At 42.5% G+C, this 21,502-nt stretch overlaps 1 protein-coding gene and 1 long non-coding RNA gene across 2 annotated transcripts in view; one reads left to right on the top strand and one right to left on the bottom strand.

The window, feature by feature from the left end:
- MCF2L2 (MCF.2 cell line derived transforming sequence-like 2) overlaps positions 1 to 21,502 on the bottom strand; it is a 217,629-nt gene that overhangs the window by 118,708 nt on the left and 77,419 nt on the right. Inside the window, exons 8-11 of the mRNA XM_027122468.1 lie at positions 11,610 to 11,734; positions 10,898 to 11,012; positions 10,340 to 10,459; positions 1,218 to 1,409 (exon numbers count right to left, since the gene is read on the bottom strand). Coding sequence (XP_026978269.1) covers positions 1,218 to 1,409; positions 10,340 to 10,459; positions 10,898 to 11,012; positions 11,610 to 11,734 — 552 coding nt within the window. The remainder of the gene's footprint in view (positions 1 to 1,217; positions 1,410 to 10,339; positions 10,460 to 10,897; positions 11,013 to 11,609; positions 11,735 to 21,502) is intronic.
- On the top strand, positions 4,656 to 6,757 carry LOC113622563 (uncharacterized). Its single transcript, XR_003433572.1, has 2 exons — positions 4,656 to 6,366; positions 6,486 to 6,757. It is a non-coding gene; the product is annotated as an uncharacterized LOC113622563 (long non-coding RNA).

The following is a 21,502-nucleotide window of genomic DNA, read 5'->3' as shown; positions in this document are numbered from 1 at the left end:
CACACACACACACACACACACACACACACACACACACACACACACACGCAGTCCACAGACTGGCGTTAGGCTATTATCTCTGGCAGGCCCTTCTGAGCCACTTGCTTCTGGAACAGCTATATTTCCTTGACACTAAAATCCCTTTGGCAGTGGGATGATGTAAACAGCCTGGGCGGGTGTCCCCAGCTATCAGAGAGAAACAATTGTGGAAATGGAGCATGCTGACTCACAGCGGTGAGCTCTCTGATGCCTGGGAGCAGCTGACAGAGCAGGCTCCAGCAGTCACAGCCCCTGCTGACTGGCACTTGCCTCAGAGATCACTGCTGAAGGGCAGCGGGGGCCGTGCCCCCTCCCCGTGAGCACTCTGCATACAGTGTTGCTGTCTAGTCTAAGGAGCCTGGGGTTTGGAATTTGTCAGTCCTCACTTCAAACCTGTGCTCCCCTATTTACCCCATGTGTGGTCTTGGGCAATCTTTTACCCCAGGGTTTTTCAGTGTTGTTCATGTACTAGCTGCACCAAATCACCTGGGCACTTGAGGAAAATACTGATACCTGGGCATCATCCCACACTTACTAAATCAGAGTCTCCCGAGTGGTACATCAGGAAATCTGCAATTATAGCAAGCTCACCTCATGTACTAAATGTTGTGACCCACTGACTTAACTATGCTGAATACCAATTTCTGTCTCTGTTAAATGAGGCCATTAATATCCTCCTCATAGGTTGTCTTGAGGATTAAATAGATGACATAATTATGCTCCTGGTAGGAACATAGTAGGTGCTCAGTAAATGGTAGGAGTGTATCATGGTTGTTATTACTTAGCCTTCTTCAAAAGGATTCACAATCTGATGCCTTTACATGAGGAGAAGCACTTTGCAACTATAGTGCTTGGTTCTCTTTACACCTGATGGGGAATCATGAAAGGCCCCACAGGGCCAGGCCAAAACACACTCCTTAAGTCTGGGTCCACACAGAGGACACGGACTTTATAGTTTATTCGAATGGGATGTGGTGGATGGCTGGGGCATTTTTGACCTTCAATACCTCTATGACTTAGAATCTGCACAGTTTTTAATGCCTCTTGAGTGCTGTTTTCACATGAAGGACTTTATCCTCTCATCTCAGGAATCGTGAGGGGCAGGGAGGGCAAGTATGATTCAGAATGTTTCACAGAACATTTTGCAGACATCATGTTCGCAGCTTTGTTTTGCTCACCTTGTCCAACTGTCTATGCAACTCCAAGGACTTTTCTAAAATGTCATGTTTTTTCTTGTTTTCATTGATGAAGTCATCACAGAGGTGCCTGAGCTCTGCACACTGGGGTCTGATGGAGTCCACTGCATAGTGGTGGCTTTGGATGAGCTGGTCCCCAATTACTGCAAGCAGCTGGGCCTTTTCCAAGGACTCCTGCAAAGTGAACATCCACAGCCAAGCATCAGAAGTCGAGTCATGGTGAGGCTGGTATCTGCCTGGCACTGTGTGCTCCAAACTTGGAGGGAGGCTACGGAGGGGCTGATCAGGTTTTAGGCTCAGAGACTGGGGCTGGGGAACCTGGGAAAGCACTGGGGTGGTTCAAGGTCCCCAGGAGGTCTAGCCTAGTCCAGGGTCATCTGCACTCTGAAGAAGAGCAAGTCATTCATTCAAATATTTGTTGAGTTCTGGGTTAAGCACTGAGGATATAGTGTTAACAAGCCAGGAATTTTCAGTTCAATGGAGAACTCAGATACTAAACAAATTATACAAATAATTAACTTATTACAACTGTGATAAATTCTAGGGCAGAAGAGCATGAAGTATTATACTGCACAGAATTGGAGACTGAATTATCTTGTCAACTGAATGGAAAAGGAAAAGGGACAAACATGTGGCCCTGAGGAGAGTGGGGAGTAAAGCTGAGGTTGAGAAAATAGTAAAGATCTGGTTTGGGCAACCCTATGGGGGGGATCATGAGACTTAAGAATTATGTTTGTCTAAACCATTTCCTGCAGCCCACAAGGTCCCTGTCTGCTCTGATATCGTCTGCTTAGCAACTGTATCTCCTCCCTCTTTCTGCACAGCTTGTTTCGTTCTAACCATAGGTACCAAGTTTTTCCTGTTTTTAGTTCATTCATCATGTATCATTGAGGACCTGCCGTGTACCAAGCACTGTCCAGGTGCTGGGGGTTTGGTGGTAAACAAAGCAAGCAAAATTCCCTGCCCTCACGAAGCTTACATTTTAGTAGGAGACACAGGCAATAAACAAATATGTAGATAATATAATATCTTAGACAGTGGTGAGAGCTATGGAGAAAAATCAAACAGGGAGAGGAGGGCGGGGAGCACTGGTGGAGGAGCTGCTATTTTAAATAGGGTAGTGAGAGAAGGGCTCACTGAGAAGGTGCTGGCCGCACTGTGCAGAACACAGCAGCCTGAAACTGCTGTCCTTAGAAAGGCCTGCTTGCAAGGTTGGTCCTCGGCTGGCATCTGGGAAGGTCAGGAGGGTTCCTGTCATCCTTAATCAGAATGGCTCACGGTATCTAAACTGTTTGTGCAAACAATATGTTTTATGCTGAAGATCTGCTTTCTTCTGGGATTCTGGAATTCTGGTATACGCCAGTCAGAGGCCACCAACATGACTAGCCCCCAACAAAAACTCTGGGCACTAACCCCTAATGAGCTTCCCCGACAGACAACATTTTACAATGCCGGTGCAAGCCATTGTTGGCGGCACTAAGTGCATCCTGTGGGACTCCAATGGGAAAGGACCCTTGGAAGCCTGCACCTGGTTTCCTCCAGACTTTGCCCCATGCACCTCTTCCCTTTGCTGATTTTCCTTGGTATCCTTTCACTGTAATAAACCATAACCATAAGCATAATTATATGCTGAGTCCTATGAGCTCTCCTAGCAAATCTTCAAATCTGGGTGTGGTCTTGGGGACCCTTGACACAGGAGCCAAGATGTGAAATGAGGGACAACCATGCAGCACTCGGCTGAGAGAGATGGGGGCATGTTTGACATGTTCAGGTAGCAGGAGGAAGCTACTGTGGCTGCAGCAGAGGAAGCAAGGAGGAAAGGAGGAGACATGATCAGAGAGGAAAGAGGGGGATCTGACCAGGGAGGGCCTTGCTGCCATTGCGGGCACTTTGTCTCTTATTCATTGTGACATGGGATGCACTGGATGGTTTCGAAGACAGGACCTCATTCATATCTTTGAAAGGATCGATTCAGCTGTGGTGTCAAGAATGCTAGAGAAGAGGGAAAGCAAGGAGACCAGTTAGGGGGCTACTGCAGTAATCCAGGTAAGAGGTGTGGTTTCAACAAGGCCGACAACCAAACCAGCTCCTATCTCAGCACCCTTCCCTGGGATGCTCCTCCCAGGTCTAAGCTCTTAGTTCACCCCCTCCCAGGCCCTCTCCCTCACTTTGTTCTCATTTTATAACAGCACTTACTTCTACCTGAAAGTATTTTCTTTCTCTACTTTAAGGTATGATTCCTCCCTCTTCCACCCATGTCCACCAATACATAAGTTCCATGAGACCACTTAGTAGGCATCCCATAAATATTTGGTCAATAAGATAAAAGAATAAATGAACCAATGAACTAGGGGATGCAGTGATCTGCTTGGCTGGAACTGTGTGAACAACACTGACCTGAGTCAAGACAGATGACTGCCACGTCCCCAAAGGCCTCCAGGACAGAAGGCCCACACGCACCCTTGCTGACCAGGTTGAGCATCCAGGGTGCCACATTTGCCCTGGTTTAGCTTTTCATAGTAACACTAGGAAACATGGTGACTCCAGGTGATGACAACCTGCCCCTCTCTTAATTTACAGCGGTGTATGACTTCAACAATTTCAAAACCCCTGCCCCCTACCCAGTCAATCATTTGCCAAGCCCCACAGAGCACACCTCCTTCTTAATCCGTGTTGAACTCAGCCCTTCCCTACCACCTCCTTGTCACTGTGTGCTCAGACCTTGGTGCTTTCTGACTGGGACAGCTGGTCTCCTTGATTTCCTTCAGGCTCTCCTTCAAATCACGCTCCACACTACTGACAAAATGGCAATTCCATCACGACGTCTATTCCTGTCTACATCACTCCCAAGCCTCAAATCCTTTCCTGGCTCCCTACTGTCTTCAGGAAGAAGTTCAAACTCCTGACCAATGCACAGAAGGCCTTTCACTCTCTGGCTCATACCTGTGGCTCCTCCTCCTCCACTCTCACCCCATCCTCTGCTGTAACTGGACTAATGACTCCCTTGTAGTCCCCCAAATATTCAGGCAGCTTCAGGCCTCCATGCCTTCTCTATTTGCTCTCTCTACCTAGAAAACCCCATCCTTCCCTCATCATCCCTCCCCCTACCTCTTCCCCTACCTTTCCCCTACTCCCCCCCCGACCATGTACACACACTACTCTGTAACTAACTCCAAATCACCCTTCAGAGTTCATCTTCTTCAGGAAACTTCCTCTGACTCCACCTTTTTATTTTGATGCCCCTCCTCTGTGCTCCCATAACACCCTAGGCCTTTCTTTTTTTTCTTTTTTTTTTTTTTGTAGTATGCGGGCCTCTCACTGCTGTGGCCTCTCCCGCTGCAGAGCACAGGCTCCGGACGTGCAGGTTCAGCGGCCATGGCCCACGGGCCCAGCCGCTCCGCAGCACGTGGGATCCTCCCAGACCGGGGCTCGAACCCGCGTCCCCTGCATCGGCAGGCAGACTCTCAACCACTGCGCCACCAGGGAAGCCCGCTAGGCCTTTCTTGATCAGAGCATGAACTTGACTGTGTTGTGGTCAGTTATCTATTGCCCACACTATGCCACAGACCCTTGTGGGCATGCACCAGCTCTTATTCAACTTAAATAGTACACAGCACATATTAGGTACTTAAGAACAAATGATAGTTGTGCAAAACAAAAAAAGGAGTAATAATGATATGGGAATAAAGAGACATGAATCAAGCAGTGGCTATTTAAAAGAACTCAGGGATAAATACTCAGTGCACTTATTCTAAACAGCAAAGGCCCAGATGCACTTGGTCACCATCGCTCAAAGGAGGTTAGAATTCTAATTCCTTGGGCAGTGATTTTTGACTTTTTTGCTCACTGCTGTGTCCTCAGAACTCAGAGCAGTATGTGGTATGGAAGGAGATCAATAAATATTTGCAGAATGAGTATAAGAATGAATGAGACACTCTTACTAGAACTGCTCAGTCACTGAAGGTTGAACCTAGGAAATATTCTGCAGCCCAGAATTTACTCCACCACCTCTGCTATTAACAAAAACATCTAACATTCACTGAGAGCTTACTATATGCCAGGTACTGTTTAAAATGCTTACATCAATGATTCCTTTTACTCTTCACAACAAACCTTTAATGTATGTGCTGTTTTACAAAAGAGGAGTGGAGACACAATGGCCCAAGGTGACCCGGGTAGGAAAGAGAAGAGCCAGGCTTCAAACTCAAGCAGTCTGGCTCCAGAATCTGGCTGTGGCCAACACACACAGAGAAAAATGGCTGTGCTTGTCCTGCCTGAGCTTGGAGATCTCATTTGGTTGATTGAACCTGTCTGACTTTAGTCAAATACAGAAACATGAAAACTTGGCCAGTATATCTCTGTTGACTCTTGTTTTTTTTAAGTCCAGCTGCCTAATTTATTAAGAATAGCACAAGTTTTCTGGGCCTAGGGAACTTCACCACAGGATGCTCCCCAGGTTACCTGTGGCAGTCACAGCTGCGTCCCTGTGGCACGCAGCATCTCACCCTTCAGAATTGTTCTTAAAACACTTGAGATGTTGGAGGAAAGATGTCCATAACAGGTCCAAATGGATTTTGGGAAGGGATCCGTAAATACAATATAGAATTCACCACTGGATGGCTGGAAAATTACTCTACTGAAATGAATGGATAATAATAATAACTTCTAAGCTCTGACCACCTACTACATTCCAAGCACTCTCTAAGTCCTTACTATATATCATCTATTCATTTCATCTTCCCAGGGACTCTTGTGAGGTAGGAATTATTACCCACTTTACAGATGCGAGGGTATGTTCAGAAAGGCTGAGAAACTTGACTAGGGTCACACAGTTGGTAGCTGTTAGAGCCGAGATTTGAATCCAGTTCCTTCTAACTCCAAAGCCTGTGTCTTGCCACCTTCCAGCCTACATGGCTTCCCCACATGTGCTAGAATAATGGCTGCACATGATTATTAATGAAGTCATTATTATTCATGACTATCAAATCCTTCAGTTGCCTGCCAAGAACTTTACTGTAAAACCTCCAAATTGCGTTTTATTTTTCAGTCTATATAGCTTCTGCTCAAGATAATCAGGCAACAAAACCTCCAAAGTAAAAAGAAATAATGAGAAAGAAACGGCTGAAATCAGGTACTCTGATCATAAGCCTGCCTGGCATCTTTCAGATGCTGAAAATTTCAGAAGGCTGGTCAAGTTGCAACATGTAATTCAGAAACCTTTATTGTAATAACAGCTTATTTTCCCCCCAGGACTCTATTGCTATAACAGATGAAGCTGGACATGTTTATTCTGGAAGAAAATGGTGAAGAAGGGGCGATACTGCTATATCAGGGAACCCAGGACAGACCCACAAATAACGGCATAGGAATGGAATGCATGCGGAAGAGGGTCAGGTGAAACAAGAAAGGCAGAAAGTTAATGGTTGTTGAAACTGAGCTGTAGACACATGGGAGGTCCTTGTACTCGTCAATCTACTTTTTTGTGTGCTTGAAAATTTCCATTAAAGAAAAAAGTCATGGGCTTCCCTGGTGGCGCAGTGGTTGGGAGTCCGCCTGCTGAGGCAGGGGACACGGGTTTGTGCCCCGGTCCGGGAAGATCCCACATGCGGCGGAGTGGCTGGGCCCATGAGCCATGGCCGCTGAGCCTGCGCGTCCGGAGCCTGTGCTCCGCAACGGGAGAGGCCACAGCAGTGAGAAGCCTGCGTACCGCAAAAAAAAAAAAAAAGTCATGCCCCTCCAGCTAGATTACATCCCTAGGAGGTTAATGATCTGGGTTCCATGCCTTCCTGGACACAGTAGTGTAACTGCTGGCCCCTGGCCTTGGAGGGAGATGTCAAGGCTGAGAAACGATTGGGTCTCCCTGTTTTGTCCTGGTCTCCTCCTTGTTGGCCCATCAGCAAAGGTCCCACATACCTCACAGCCAAAACCCTACAGCAAATTCTGCTTTTAAAGAAGTACGAGGGGTACTGGAACCATTGTTTCTTAGAATTAGAGATGAGCACTCAAAAGACGATTAATCCTAGGGGTAAGATGGGAATAAAGACACAGACCTACTAGAGCATGGACTTGAGGATATGGGGAGGGGGAAGGGTAAGCTGGGACAAAGTGAGAGAGAGGCACGGACATATATACACTACCAAACGTAAAATAGATAGCTAGTGGGAAGCAGCCGCATGGCACAGGGAGATCAGCTCGGTGGTTTGTGACCACCTAGAGGGGTGGGATAGGGAGGGTGGGAGGGAGGGAGACGCAAGAGGGAAGAGATATGGGAACATATGTATATGTATAACTGATTCACTTTGTTATAAAGCAGAAACTAATACACCATTGTAAAGCAATTATACTCCAATAAAGATGTTAAAAAAAAAAAAAGAACCACTGGTCTAAAAGGAGAGACAACACTTAGTATCTCTTTTTTTTTTAAGATCTTTATTGGAGTATAAAAAAACAAAAAGACGATTAAACCCTCAAACCAGAAGAGGGTAAAAGAACAGGCTCCACTCTGGTTAGTGAGTTGGCTCAGAGGCTACCATGAGGATGATGCCACTGCACAGAGTAAGGGGGTTGGCAACAATCCAGAAATCAGTGTGTGGCTCTGCTGAAAGGGAAGCTGACCCCTGGGTGCTGAGCAAAGGACAAACCTCAAGCAGGTTTCGGTGGCTTCTACCCAAACATTACCTTTTTCCTCTAACACTTTACAGGACAAATGGAAAGATTAGCCAAGCCCGTATCACTTGAAGAAACAATGCCGCTTACAAATCTGAGTGAAGACATGTTTTAAAAGTCCCAGTTATGATAAGATAGCTTTATTTGGTTCACCCAAAGGCAGAGGGATAGGTCTACTGCATCCTTTAGCAAATAAGTAAAAAACAGGGTAAGCAAGGCACAGGATGGGTAAAACCAATCTTTCTGGGCTCCGGGTTGTAGGTTAGCCCAGCTGTTCAGGAATGTTGCCCGTGAAAGATGCCCCATGACCATAGGTTTTGCCCCTACCTCTGGTCAGTGATTTTTGAAGTATGTACCAAAGATCACAAGTCCAAGGAGGTGGGCAGAAGAGAGGATGTGAATGCAGTCATGCAGATCCACCCCCAGTATTTAAAACCCGACCCAGAGCACCATCCAATGGCTTCCAGTTCCACTGAGAATAAAATCCAGTCCTCATCACCATTGCTCCCACCTGAGTTCTCCTGTCTCATTATGTTCCAGCCACATTCCTTGGGCCCCCAGCCTCGTTCCCACCTCAAGACCTTTGTACTTGCAGCTCCTCTGCCTTGACTGCTATTCCCTAAATCTTTGCATGGCTATACAGATCTCAGATCAAAGGTCTGAGAGGCCTTTCCTGACTACTAAAGTAGCAACCCCCCCAGTCACTTTCTATCATGTCCTGTTACTTTCTTCATCCCACTTGTCACTATCTGATATGATTATTTATTTGATTACTTTTCACTTGTCTGTCTCTCCCCAGTAGAATGTAACCCCCATGAAAGCAGGGTCTTGACTGTCTGGTTTGCCACTATAGCCACAGAATCTAAGACAAGGAATACCTGGTGATGAATGAGTACCTTCCTGGTAGGTCAGTAGCTACCTTGGTGATATACCTTCCTGGTAGGTCAGTAGCTACCTTGGTGAGATATATGTATATGACACCATATTTTTTAAACCAAAAATAAAGGTACTGGGCTTGATGAGGCATTTTCCCTAAAATATGAATGTATGTAAATGAAAATACACAGCGTCTACATTTAATAAGGAGTTCACTTGAAAAAAAACTAAAATTGCATAGAACTGGGACTATCTTGGAGCCTCTGAGACATATAATTATCAGATACATGAAGTTCAATGTTTTTCATTGTTTAATAAACATTTCTCATGCCTTGAGCACTAAAGCATTTAGTTGTCAACGATCATCAATAAGAGGAGTGCTCACCAGGTAAGAATGGGATTGCTGAGTGAGAGTCTGGGTGCACAGGTGGGTCTATGTGTTCACGCATGTGCAAAAGCACGTCCAGCTCAGAATTCACAACTGACAGCTCTTAAAGCCAGAGTGGCCTTGGTTTACGTTTGTTACTATTCTCTGGGGAAGTATGTCTCTAACAATAATGTGAGTGTCAAAAGCCTAACTTTAATGTGTGTGTCAAATGCCTGGGGATCTTATTAAAATGCAGATTCTGATTCTGAGGTGGGGCCTGAGATTTACCCATATTTCTAATAAGTTCTCACTCAGGTGACAGCTTCTGGCCAGAGGATCACACGTTGAGAAGCAAATTTCTAGTACTACAAAATTACCATCTACCATAATCTAGAGGAAAGACACCTCTAGCTTAGATCAGAAAGGAAGTGGTAACCATAGAAGACTTAGTTCCCAAGAGACAAAAATATAGAGAACCCAATTAAAGCAAAGCAGAAAGGAACTTCCCTGGAAAGGTGACTGGGCTTTCTTAAATTCATAATAAGCCAAATTTGTAAGGACGTAAGATAGACTCACTCCTAAGTGCTGATTTGTGTTCAGATCTGGGAAACTGTTTAACTCTGGTATGAGAATCTGAAACATATATTCCTTTCAAGTTCCTTTACAAGTTTGATATTTCCAACTCTGTGAGCATGAGAAAGCTTTGCCAACTCTCTGTAGCAACAGAACTAATGTGGACCAATTTCCCCCTTTTCCCCATCTTGCCTATTATAAAACTAGTTATTTTTCTCTGGTTTGCCCTTTAAAAGTTTCCCCTCCTTACCACCAACTCCTGCCCCAACCTCTGGCCCAGTGGTAACATACCCAGTGTGACCTTCCTTCCTGTTTTTCCCCCACTAGTCTGTCACCTCATGAATGGGCAGGGCCACCTGGAACTCTCACCCCACCGAAGCCTCCAGCCTCAACTGGGCGCTCTGGCGGCCTTAACAGAACTCTCACTGCCCTCATCATTCCTCATAGTTGTTAATGTGCATATCTCCCTGGAGACCTGGGGTGAGCGTCAGGTCACTGAAAAGGCAGGATTTGGGCATTCCTGTGTCTTTTGGCAACCTTCTAGCAATAATGTCTGGCCATTATCTGTCACCATCCACAGTGACCCTCTTCCTGGTCCACAAAAATGGCAAAAAAAACAAACCTGGCCTTTTCCTTCCAGTTTTTTGTATTCCTTAAGAAGTTGCTCCACACGCATCGCACTGTCTCCGATGTCTGTAAACTCCGCTTGCTCTGCCAACACGTTGTCCAGGGCAAGCTTAACCTACAAGACACATTAGAAAAGCCCAGACATAAGCCAATGGACACCCATGTGGAGGTATAGGTTTGTTATACTCTAGACAACTTGAAAATCCAAAAAGGATTCAGGACATATGTGTATCTATATAGATTGTTTTTTTTCTACAGCTCATCAGCTTTCAGATTAAGCTGAGGGTGCTGAGACACATGTGGATGGAATATTAAAGCTTCACTGAATCAAAAAGGAAGGTAAACCATCACTGAAATACCATGTATGCCGACAGGAAAATGGGATTCTAGTACATTGCTAACCCACTGAAAAGGTGAGAAGAGGAATCAAAGATATAAGGAGGGGACTGGATTGGGGAGGGGAGGGAAGCCCGATGCCCAGAGTTCAAGGGCGAAGAGAGAACCAGAAGTCACTGAAACATAATGGAAGTTTTATTAAACAAGAAAATAATACCTCACAAAAATTGTGTTCAAAGTGCCGCAGTTGTAGGCATTGATTAAGCTTCAGGTGATGCGCAGACCAGAACTGACTAAAGGCTTTTTCTGTTTCATTCAACTGAACTAATAACCTGTCAAGAAAGAACAAGAAAGGACATGCAGTCAGCATTCATTTCCACAGGCTCATGGAGATAACACCCGTGTTTTTAGTCAGTGTTACTAATTGTGATAATCTCCTTATTATGAAGTCTGTGTCGCCTATGACTTTCTCCTAGTTCAGCTTGTTTCCACATTTCCCATTTTTTCATCAGGACACCCTCAGGACTAGGCAGAAACTTCACTTCAGATGCAGCTGCTACGCTTTAAAATGTACCCCGGGTAACCTTACCTTTCTCTCTATTTCTTTCCACCTAAGAAGACAGGTGTGCAAAGCACAGCACCCAACCAAACTGTTATTTGGCAATGAAGCTCAGTAAATACTACCATCTTCCTTGATATCCTGGGATGAAAGCAGACCATAGGAAGAGGGAATGGCATTCTCATAAAAAGATCTCTGTAGATGGATGCCAGAAGGATACCATGGTTTTTCCTTCGTTGTCTCAAATATTCTTCTTTCGTGACCCCATCAAGACCCATAAGCAGCTGTTCCAATCTGTTCTTGGTTGTTTCAGATCATCTGGTTCTATGTATTCTCTCCTGAAAAAGCAGATTCCACCCCTCTCACTCACCTTTCCATGGTAGCTACATTCTCAGCTTCATTGAGACTGAGTTTGCTGGTGGGACTTTTGGTTGCTTGTCCTTGAATACATGACAGCAATGTGGTCCCTTGCTTTCCAAGTAATTTTAGCTCATCCTAGAGAAAGGAAAATACAGTCTCTCTTAGGAGGAATTAAAAGCAAATTCTAGGTAGATTTGAGGTGAGGAAAATGGTAGCTCGGTATATTTTTATTATATAGCAAATTAAATGCTAAAGAAGTCAAGCTATAGCTTTTTAAATTGATTAGCTTATTCCTAAATAGGTAATACATGCACAATACAAAATTCAAAATATACAAAAGGGTACATATTGAAAACATCAAGTCTGTGTCCACAGCCCATTCACTTTCCCATTCCAAAAGCAACAACTGTTAAGTTTTTGTGTGTATCTCAAGTTGTTGTAAATTAAAAACAATTAGTTAATAAAATCTGGTTTTAATCCAAGATAGTGACCAGAAACAAGAAAATGACAGATATCAAAAGTTAAGTGCTGGAAAACGCCATGCAATAATAATGTAATCATTGCTAGTTGACCATAAAAAAAAACTTCATCTGGTCTCATCAATAAACACCTGCCAGTCCTGCCCCCAGAGTGTGGCCTTGTTCAGTTATCAAAGTTCAGCAGAGATGGGTAGCAATTTCAGTTTGACAGGGAAAGATTCATATTTCCAAGGCAAGTCTATTCTCCTCTTTTTACATAGGGATTTAGGGCACTGCAACTGGGGAAAATGTCAGCCTCTCTTTCCAAATCCAGTGGCTCTAGTCCTCTACTCACATAATACAGGTGGTCTCTCAATGCCCTGAGCATTAAGCATAAGGGTAGCCAAAAGGGGTGGAGCCTCGCCTAGAATTTTGCTGCTGAGAGTTTTGGGTTTTGTTCCTGGGTCACTCAGGATGCTCATTTGGTATGCCCTGAAGGTAAGAATAGTTACAAAACAATCTCCCCGATGCACATGAACACTAAATCTCTTGCTCCAGGCCCAGCCATCTCCAGCCTCACTGATGCAGAACTCATTCCCTGTGGGAGGAGTTTTATACTCTCCGCTCCAGTCACACAGAAATCCAGGCCCTCTCAACCTTACGCCTTTGTTCCTCGTCTCCCATCCCACTCCAGTATTCACCCCTTTGAAGGCTTCCATTACCTATACCCAGCCTCAAAATTGTCCCAAGATCTGGCTGATGATAGATTTGACTCCTCTGATCAAAATTCTTTGGACAGCCCCTGTGGCTCTGTCCTCTCCAGGTAATGCCCCAAGTCGGCCACTTGACTGGTATTCCTGCCTGGTAACTGGACATATCCCTTCTTCTCCACTCTCAGGTATCAGCCCTCATTTCTTATCTCATCAGTGCTCATTAAATATTTGTAGGTTGGATGAATTAAAAATGGTCTAAAGGAAATTACATTGCAGATGGATAAAGATAAATAAGATATGGTGGGGGAGAAAAAAGCACTCATTAGTAAGTGCTCTTAGCTTTTCCCTCCTCCTTCTCCCCATGAAAAAGGGTCTTGGCTTTTCTACTCAGTTTCTTAACTGCTTCTAAGCTTCCGGCATTCCAGCAGTATTGTGGCATTAGCCATTATCTTATTTATATATATTTATACACACACTCACACACATACAGGATGTGCGATACAGAATCGGGAGGAAAGATGGAGGGACCAAACAAGAAGAAGCATATTGCTAGGGCAAGAAGGAGACATTGGAAGGGGAAACTTGTAAGAGGGATACAGCCAAAAAGCTGCAGAATGTGAGGAAAGTATATGAGAGTGAAAAGATGAATCTTAGTAAGTGATGTCATACACTGTGTATTTCCTTTACATGGTTAAAAATACAAGGAAAGGGACTTCCCTGGTGGTCCAGTGGTTAAGACTCCATGCTCCCAATGCAGGGGGCACAGGTTCGATCCCTGGCTGGGGAACTAAGATACTGCATGCTGCACAGCATGGCCGAAAATAAATTTTAAAAAATACATGGAAAAATTGTAACCTGGTTACACTTTGGGACCAGACCACATGGTCAGCTTCAGTAGGGTTACCAAAATCTGCCATAAACACGGAGGGAAAGAATAACTATGGTACTTGGACAGCATAAAGGTAAGTTGCCTAACCCCAAAATGGAGTTTGTGAAATGCTGAAACAGTCCTGAGGCCAACTGTGGTCCAGGTGTTAACCCTTTAGTGGGTTAAAGGGTTGCCAGAATCATGAGAAGGTCTTGTGGGTCCTACGAAATGGGCCAGGGAGGTAGAATGAAGCTCTCAAGGGATATAAATCTTTAATTCTTTTAACAACTGGTAGGGCTGTCCGAGTATGTACTCAACATTATGGTTCCATCATTATGGAAACAAGCAGTTGGTCAGAAGAAGACCTACTTAGCAAGGCACTGGGGACTACTTCAGTGTCAAAAGAATTTAAATTTTCTGGGAGGAATTCTTTTCTGTGACAAGGGTAAGCATGAATGTAGACACATATTCATTCATTTAAAATGTATTTACTATAAAGAACTATTTTTACATGCCAGGCCCTGTGCTCGGTTGTGTCATGGGCTGGGTGTGGAGGTAAGGTGGGAAGTAAAACAATCAGTGAGAGCCTAGGGAATACATGAATGCTTTATACTCCTTATTCCACTTTTAATACTTACCCGCTATCTGCCATTAAAAGTTAGCTCTACTATCTTGTGTTGTCTATAATGTTGACTAATGAATTCCAGAATCTGGCCTTTAAAATGTAAATTTCACAATTTAGAGAAAAAAGTCCTTGAAAGAGATGTGACATCCCCTTTCCTCAGTAATCAGAGATTCCTCAGAGATCTCCCTGTGATATAAAACTAGATCAAAACACTGATTATTAGGGTATTAACATCAAAATACCCTATGGTATTTTGTATCTATTGAAATACCTATTGGTATTCATAAGAATTCCAATTCTGTCTTCCTGTGCAAAAACGAGACCTCTCTGCCTACCTCTTTCTAACTTATGTAGAGTTACTGCAAGTAGAGTTTGAACAAAGGGTTTTTAAAAACTCTTAAAACTATAAAATTATTGCTAGGGCCTATGAAAATACCTTGTAATTTTTTTAAAAAGCAAAATTTTTTTTAAAAAATAATTTTTTTAAAAAAAGCTTTTTTTTTTTTGGGGGGGGGAGTTTGTGCTGAGTCTGTCATGTTGGGCCTGTTATACTCATTTATATGACCGTTGGGTCCCTATTGGCATTTGCACTTACTGCCCATGCTTGAAACTCCCCAGTGTCCCTGTCTTGGTCACGAACCCTAATTCTGTTGACCGAGAAAGTTCTTTGTGGTAGCTTTCTAGCAGGCCTCCCCCCCAGTGTCCCCACCCTCCAGCCCCTATGTCCTAGTGCTTTTTCTACAATGCAGAACTCCTTGTTGTGCAGACCTGATTGCTCCTCGTTGCTCCAGGATCCGTTCGATCCAGTTCCCAGGAGAGCGTGTCTGCAGGGCCCTCTGCGGTCTGCAGTCCTGCCCCCAACCAGGCACCCAGCACCCCAGGTGCTGCAGAGAACTTGCTGGGGTCCCCCGTGCCTTGGCAGAGACACCTCTCTGCCAGATGCCCTTCCTTCGTCTCCCCGTGTCCTGACCCCTCCTTCCTCTGAAACCTTCAACCTTCCCTCCGGCAGAGTTACTTGCTCAGCTCTGTGCTTCCACAGCGCTTGCCCTGTGGAATTTGAATTCCCTCCACAGCCGTCTTGCTAGGTTGGGAGCAGCTGATTCCCCTTCATCTTTCTCTTCCTTCCCTCAGCCCCACAGCAGGGACACTCTTGGGCACTGTGCAAATTTAATCTTCAATTTCTAGTTGTTATGACATTGTTGCTGTCAGGATACCACCTACATTCACAGTAGGATGGGTAAATGTGTGGGGGACGACTGTAAATACAGATTCTTTGTAAATCCAGGTTCTTAATTCTTCCCCCTTTTAATATTTTTTTCCCCTTAAATCACGTGTCCTTTTTGCTGCTCCAGCTCTATAATTGGACTGTCACCTGGGGAGCCTGAGGCAGCAGAATATCAAAGAGGGTAGACACTAAATTTTTAATGTAAATGTCAACCAGGATACCTACTACCTGTGCAAAGGGAGGCCCAGATTCAGGCACAAAGCCTATTACCAGATACTTGGTTTCCCTGCTTGCGTCTCTTCTGTCTGCCGATGTGCACTTGACTCCTACTAACTTTAACAGGAATTATGTGTGTTCCCTGAGGGGCGAGCATAGCTTTTTTTTTTTTTTACATCTTTATTGGAGTATAATTGCTTTACAATGGTGTGTTAGTTTCTGCTTTATAACAAAGTGAATCAGTTATACATATACATATGTTCCCATATCTCTTCCCTCTTGAGTCTCCCTCCCTCCCACCCTCCCTATCCCACCACTCCAGGCAGTCACAAAGCACCGAGCTGACCTCCCGGTGCTATGCGGCTGCTTCCCACTAGCTATCTACCTTATGTTTGGTAGTGTATACATGTCTATGCCTCTCTCTCACTTTGTCACAGCTTACCCTTCCCTCTCCCCATATCCTCAAGTCCATTCTCTAGTAGGTCTGTGTCTTTATTCCTGTCTTACCCCTAGGTTCTTCATGACATTTTTTTCCCCTTAAATTCCATATATATGTGTTGGCATACGGTATTTGTCTTTCTCTTTCTGACTTACTTCACTCTGTAGGACAGACTCTAGGTCTATCCACCTCATTACAAATAGCTCAATTTCGTTTCTTTTTATGGCTGAGTAATATTCCATTGTATATATGTGCCACATCTTCTTTATCCATTCATCCGATGATGGACACTTAGGTTGTTTCCATCTCTGGGCTATTGTAAATAGAGCTGCAATGAACATTGTGGTATATGACTCTTTTGGAATTATGGTTTTCTCAGGGTATATGCCCAGTAGTGGGATTGCTGGGTCATATGGTAGTTCTATTTGTAGTTTTTTAAGGAACCTCCATACTGTTCTCCATAGTGGCTGTACCAATTCACATTCCCACCAGCAGTGCAAGAGTGTTCCCTTTTCTCCACACCCTCTCCAGCATTTATTGTTTCTAGATTTTTTGATGATGGACATTCTGACTGGTGTGAGATGATATCTCATTGTAGTTTTGATTTGCATTTATCTAATGATTAATGATGTTGAGCATTCTTTCATGTATTTGTTGGCAGTCTGTATATCTTCTTTGGAGAAAGGTCTATTTAGGTCTTCTGCCCATTTTTGGATTGGTTTGTTTGTTTTTTTGTTATTGAGCTGCATGAGCTGCTTGTAAATTTTGGAGATTAATCCTTTGTCAGTTGCTTCATTTGCAAATATTTTCTCCCATTCTGAGGGTTGTCTTTCGGTCTTGTTTATGGTTTCCTTTGCTGTGCAAAAGCTTTGAAGTTTCATTAGGTCCCATTTGTTTATTTTTGTTTTTATTTCCATTTCTCTAGGAAGTGGGTCAAAAAGGATCTTGCTGTGATTTATGTCATAGAGTGTTCTGCCTATGTTTTCCTCTAAGAGTTTCATAGTTTCTGGCCTTACATTTAGGTCTTTAATCCATTTTGAGTTTATTTTTGATTATGGTGTTAGGGAGTGATCTAATCTCATACTTTTACATGTACCTGTCCAGTTTTCCCAGCACCACTTATTGAAGAGGCTGTCCTTTCTCCACTGTACATTCCTGCCTCCTTTATCAAAGATAAGGTGACCATATGTGCGTGGGTTTATCTCTGGGCTTTCTATCCTGTTCCATTGATCTATCTTTCTGTTTTTGTGCCAGTACCATACTGTCTTGATTACTGTAGCTTTGTAGTATAGTCTGAAGTCAGGGAGCCTGATTCCTCCAGCTCCGTTTTTCATTCTCAAGATTGCTTTGGCTATTTGGGGTCTTTTGTGTTTCCATACAAATTGTAAACTTTTTTGTTCTAATTCTGTGAAGAATGCCTCTGGTAATTTGATAGGGATTACAATGAATCTGTAGATTGCTTTGGGTAGTATAGTCATTTTCACAATGTTGATTCTTCCAATCCAAGAACATGGTATATTTCTCCATCTGTTTATGTCATCTTTGATTTCTTTCATCAGCGTTTTATAGTTTTCTGAGTACAGGTCTTTTGCCTCCTTAGGTTAGTATATTCCTAGGTATTTATTCTTTTTGTTGCAATGGTAAATGGGAGTGTTCCCTTAATTTCTCTTTCTGATTTTTCATTGTTACTGTATAGGAATGCCAGAGATTTCTGTGCATTAATTTTGTATCTTGCAACCTTACCAAATTTATTGATTAGTTCTAGTAGTTTTCTGGTGACATCTTTAGGATTTTCTATGTATAGTCTCATGTCACCTGCAAACGGTGACAGTTTTACTTCTTTTTTTCCAACTTGTATTCCTTTTATTTCTTTTTCTTCTGATTGCTGTGGCTAGGACTTCCAAAACTATGTTGAATAAGAGTGGCAAGAGTGGACATCCTTGTCTTGTTCCTGATCTTAGTGGAAATGCTTTCAGTTTTTCACCACTGAGAATGATGTTTGCTGTGGGTTTGTCATATATGGCCTTTCTTATGTTGAGGTAGGTTCCCTCTATGCCCATTTTCTGGAGAGTTTTTATCATAAATGGGTGTTGAATTTTGTCAGAAGCTTTTTCTGCATCTATTGAAATGATCATATGGTTTTTATTCCTTAATTTGTTAACATGGTGTATCACATTGATTGATTTGCATATACTGAAGAATCCTTGCATTCCTGGGATAAATCCCACTTGATCATGGTGTATGATCCTTTTAATGTGTTGTTGGATTCTGTTTGCTAGTATTTTGGTGAGGATTTTTGCATCTATGTTCAACAGTGATATTGGTCTGTAATTTTCTTTTTTTGTGATATCTTTGTCTGGTTTTGGTATCAGGGTGATGCTGGCCCGTATAACAGATCTGGGAGTGTTCCTCCCTCTGCAATTTTTTGCAAGAGTTTGAGAAGGATAGGTGTTAGCTCTTCTCTTGAATGTTTGATAGAATTTGCCTGTGAAGCCACCTGGTCCTGGACTTTTGTTTGGTTGAAGATTTTTAATTACAGTTTCAATTTCATTACTTATGATGGGTTTGTTTATAGTTTCTAATTCTTCCTGGTTCAGTCTTGGAAAATTGTACCTTTCCAAGAATTTGTCCATTTCTTCAAGGTTGTCCATTTTATTGGCATATTGTTGTTTGTAGTAGTCTTTTATAATACTTTGTATTCCTGTTTTGTCAGTTATGATTTCTCCTTTTTCGTTTCTAATTTTATTGAGTTGTGTCTTCTCCCTTTTTTTCTCGATGAGTCTGGCTAAAGGTTTATCAATTTTGTTTATGTTCTCAAAGAACCAACTTTTAGTTTTATTGATTTTTGCTATTGTTTTCTTTGCTTCTATTTCATTTATTTCTGCTCTGATTTTTACGATTTCTTTCCTTCTAAGGACTTTGGGTTTTCTTTGCTCTTCTTTCTCTAGTTGTTTTAAGTGTAGGATTAGGTTGTTTATTTGAGATTTTTCTTGTTTCTTGAGGTGAGATTTTATTGCTGTAAAATTCCCTCTTAGAACTGCTTTTGCTGAGTCCCATAGGTTTTGGGTCATCGTGTTTTCATTGTCATTTGTTTCTATGTATTTTTTAATTTCCTCTTTGATTTCTTCAGTGGTCTCTTGGTTATTCAGTAGTGCACTGTTTTGCCTCCATGTATTTGTGTTTTTTACAGTTTTTTTCCTGTAACTGATGTCTAATCTCATATCGTTGTGGTCAGAAAAGATGCTTGATACGATTTCAATTTTCTTAAATTTTCTGAGGCTTGATTTGTTACCCAAGATGTGAGAATGTTCCATGTGCACTTGAGAAGAAAGTGTGTTCTGCCACTTTTGGGTGGAATGTCCTATAAATATCAATTAAGTCTATCTGATCTATTGTGTCATTTAAAGCTTGTGTTTCCTTATTTATTTTCTGTTTGGATGATCTGTCCATTGGTGTAAGTGGGGTGTTAAAGTCTCCTACTATTATTGTGTTACTGTCAATTTCCCCTTTTTTGATGGTAAACATTTGCCTTATGTATTGAGGTGCTCTTATGTTGGGTGCATAAATATTTATAATTGTTATATCTTCTTCTTGGATTGATCCCTTGATCATTATGTCATGTCCTTCCTTATCTCTTTTAACAGTCTTTTTTTTTAAAGTCTATTTTATCTGATATGAGTATTGCTACTCCAGCTTTCTTTTGATTTCCATTTGCATGGAGTATCTTTTTCCATCCCTTCACTTTCCGTCTGTATGTGTCCCTTGGTCTGAAGTGGGTCTCTACAAGAGACAGCATATATATGGGTCTTGCTTCTGTATCCATTCAGCCAGTGTGTGTCTTTTGGTTGGAGCATTTAATCCATTTACATTCAAGGTTATTATTGATATGTATGTTCCTATTACCGTTTTCTTAATTGTTTTGGGTTTGCTTTTGTGGGTTTTTTTCTTCTCTTGTGTTTCCTGCCTAAAGAAGTTCCTTTAGCATTTGTTGTAAAGTTGGTTTGGTGGTGCTGAATTCTCTTAGCTTTTGCTTGTCTGTAAAGCTTTTGATTTCTCCATCAAATCTGAATGGGATCCTTGCTGGGTAGAGTAATCTTGGTTATGGATTTTTCTATTTCATCACTTTAAGTATATCCTGACACTTCCTTCTGGCCTGCAGAGTTTCTGCTGAAAAATCAGCTGATAACCTTATGGGGATTCCTTTGTATGTTATTTTTTGCTTTTCCCTTGCTACTTTTAGTATTTTTTCTTTGAATTTAATTTTTGTTAGTTTGATTAATAGGTCTTGGTGTGTTTCTCCTAGGGTTTATCCTGTATAGCACTGGTTGAGTGCAGAGGCAACTATGTGCTTATGTGAACCTAAAATAAGGGCTCTCAAAGATCCCCTAGAGAAAGGAAGTCAAGAAGTCAAACCAAGTCTCTTAATGCTGTGCTGTTCAGACAAAAACTCTCTGGGCTGGAAGGAAGCCTTAAATCATACACTGTAACTTGTATAGATATTTAAATAGATTTAAAAGTTCACTGTTCTGAGGATGAATCTTACACTATTTTTTCACTTGGAAAAGATGCTTTCCAAATGAAAAAAAAAATTATTCAACTAGTTATAGAAACTTTGGTTTTAAAAGATAGGAAAATACTCAAATAAAAATAAAATTATGTAAAATAATCACAAAAACTAAGTTATTCATAAAAGTTTAAATAGTATTCCTTTTTTGTAATATAAACTCTTTCTCTCTCTAAAGCTTTTTTGGATGGGAAAAAGGAAAAATCTAAACCTAGTTTAATGATTTTGGAATTTTTGCTTCTAATTTATAAGATATGAAACAAAGAAGTCAAACTTGACTTACACACATAGTGTTTTAATTCCAAGAACAGCTGGCCACCATGAACCAGAAAATGACCTTACTCCATCTTGGAGACTGGTTCTTTCCTTCCCTTTCCCTTTGTGGAACTCTTGGTCTATGTAGAGATGACAGAACATCCACTCATCTGCCTTCCCTGGGAACCCTCACTGCACATACAGCAGGATCTGACTGGCTGGTTTCATCCCTCAGATATGTGTCCTCATCTAAAATCCAATTTGCTTTCACCTTTTCCCCAGAGGCCTCCATGATTGGCCACATTGTCATCTTGATGTTTCTGCTCTGCAACCTCTCCCAACCCTTCTTGGAATGAGGCACAGAACACCCTTGCTCATGAGCCCAGGCTGGAGCTCTGATGCTCAACATCACACCTATATACTAACTGACTGCTCTGTAGGCTCCTGTGGTCTGTGACCTGTGGGCGTGGATCACCAGCCCTTTTCTAGCAGTCTTCACAGAGGCACCCTCGACCCAGCCTTCCACACCCCATGCCGTCT

This window comes from Aethalodelphis obliquidens, unplaced genomic scaffold, assembly GCF_003676395.1.
Source record: "Aethalodelphis obliquidens isolate GAN/ISIS:26980383/991018 unplaced genomic scaffold, ASM367639v1 scaffold1, whole genome shotgun sequence".
In the NCBI taxonomy this organism is placed as follows: Eukaryota; Metazoa; Chordata; class Mammalia; order Artiodactyla; family Delphinidae; genus Aethalodelphis; species Aethalodelphis obliquidens.
This window is presented reverse-complemented; position numbering and strand designations above follow the sequence as displayed.